This window comes from Austrofundulus limnaeus, unplaced genomic scaffold (assembly GCF_001266775.1).
Source record: "Austrofundulus limnaeus strain Quisiro unplaced genomic scaffold, Austrofundulus_limnaeus-1.0 Scaffold345, whole genome shotgun sequence".
Lineage (NCBI taxonomy): Eukaryota > Metazoa > Chordata > Actinopteri > Cyprinodontiformes > Rivulidae > Austrofundulus > Austrofundulus limnaeus.
Window position 1 is genome coordinate 116,016 of NW_013952747.1, and position 1,319 is coordinate 117,334.

Consider the following 1,319-nt stretch of genomic DNA (forward strand, 5'->3'; position numbering starts at 1 on the left):
ATGTAAATACAATACAAATTAAACCAAGATTTATAATAATTATCATTTTGATCCATACATTGGTAATGTGTGACTGGACCTCGTGTCACTTTATGTTCAATAAATTGGGCCCTGAGGTCAAAAAGGTTAAGAGCCTCTGGTTTAAATGAGGGTTTTTATCTAGAAGTTTGAACAAATCCTAAAACTGAGCCCATCCTAGGTGGCCCAGTGTGTGTATGTTCACGTCATCAGTAGCCCACCTGAATGTCACAGTAGTTGCGCTTGGACACGAAGCACACGCTGATGGGGAAGAAGTCATTGGGCTGCCCAGCGATGCTGAACTCCAAGCTGCCAGTTTTGTTGTTGGCATCAATGACAGGAAGGCACCACTCCAGGATGTTCCTCCGGCTGTCGTGTTTGTACTCCCCGTCCAGATCACCGATGACAGGAGCTCCCACACCAGATCTGAGGAGGAGGAGGGGTCAGTACAACAAACGGACAGGAGCTTCATGTGGGAACACGTCCAAACATGTTGACACACACACACATGTTTGTTTTGTGTTCTATTCATCTGTAATCAGGTTCACATTAACTGCACAACTAAAACAGGACAGATCCATGAGTAACCAAAGCTACAGCACCACCACCTGGTGACTTCATGTGTATCACTTATTTACACGTCTTAATAAAGTGATTCCAGACTCTTTGGTGTGGCTTTTTAAAGACATGACATTGGTTTGGTTTGTGTGAATGAAATTCCTCATATAAAACACACAACTTGCATAAAAGCAGGATTTTTACAGTAACACATTCACAGCAGACCCAGGGTTTCCCACAGAAAACTGGCTCAACTCAGTGGTAGGGTCGCCATGTTTTCATTAAAAAATGTTAAATTTGTAATCATGTACGACATCATTAATATTTAAAAAACAATTATAAACAGGCTCTCCACCGTTTGAAACTAAGAGCTACCTCAGGGGTACACAGCTCACCTTTAATGATACTATTAATGATAAAATGTACATGTGTATGAATATTTGACTGAGTGTCCCTGTGATGGACTGGAGACCAGTCCAGGTGTCCCTATAATTTTGTGTATTTTGTAAATGTAAAAAATAAAATGATAAAAATATTTGAAAGCTTGTAGGAATGAACACATTTGTAACATTTATTTAAAACACACCTACTTAAAGGGATCCCCGATTAGTTGTAACATTAGACTTTATTTGATAAACATTTATTTTAACTGTAAAATAAAGACTATAAAAATACTGTAGGATGTTTAGTTTTTATAATTTTTAAAAATATATTTTAATACGGACGGAGCCATTTTATTTACA

At 38.1% G+C, this 1,319-nt stretch overlaps 1 protein-coding gene across 1 annotated transcript in view; it reads right to left on the reverse strand.

Moving 5' to 3' along the window:
* The window catches only part of LOC106527859 (coatomer subunit delta), a 20,869-nt gene that overhangs the window by 4,791 nt on the left and 14,759 nt on the right, over positions 1-1,319 (reverse strand). Inside the window, exon 9 of the mRNA XM_014022869.1 lies at positions 240-444. Coding sequence (XP_013878323.1) covers positions 240-444 — 205 coding nt within the window. The remainder of the gene's footprint in view (positions 1-239; positions 445-1,319) is intronic.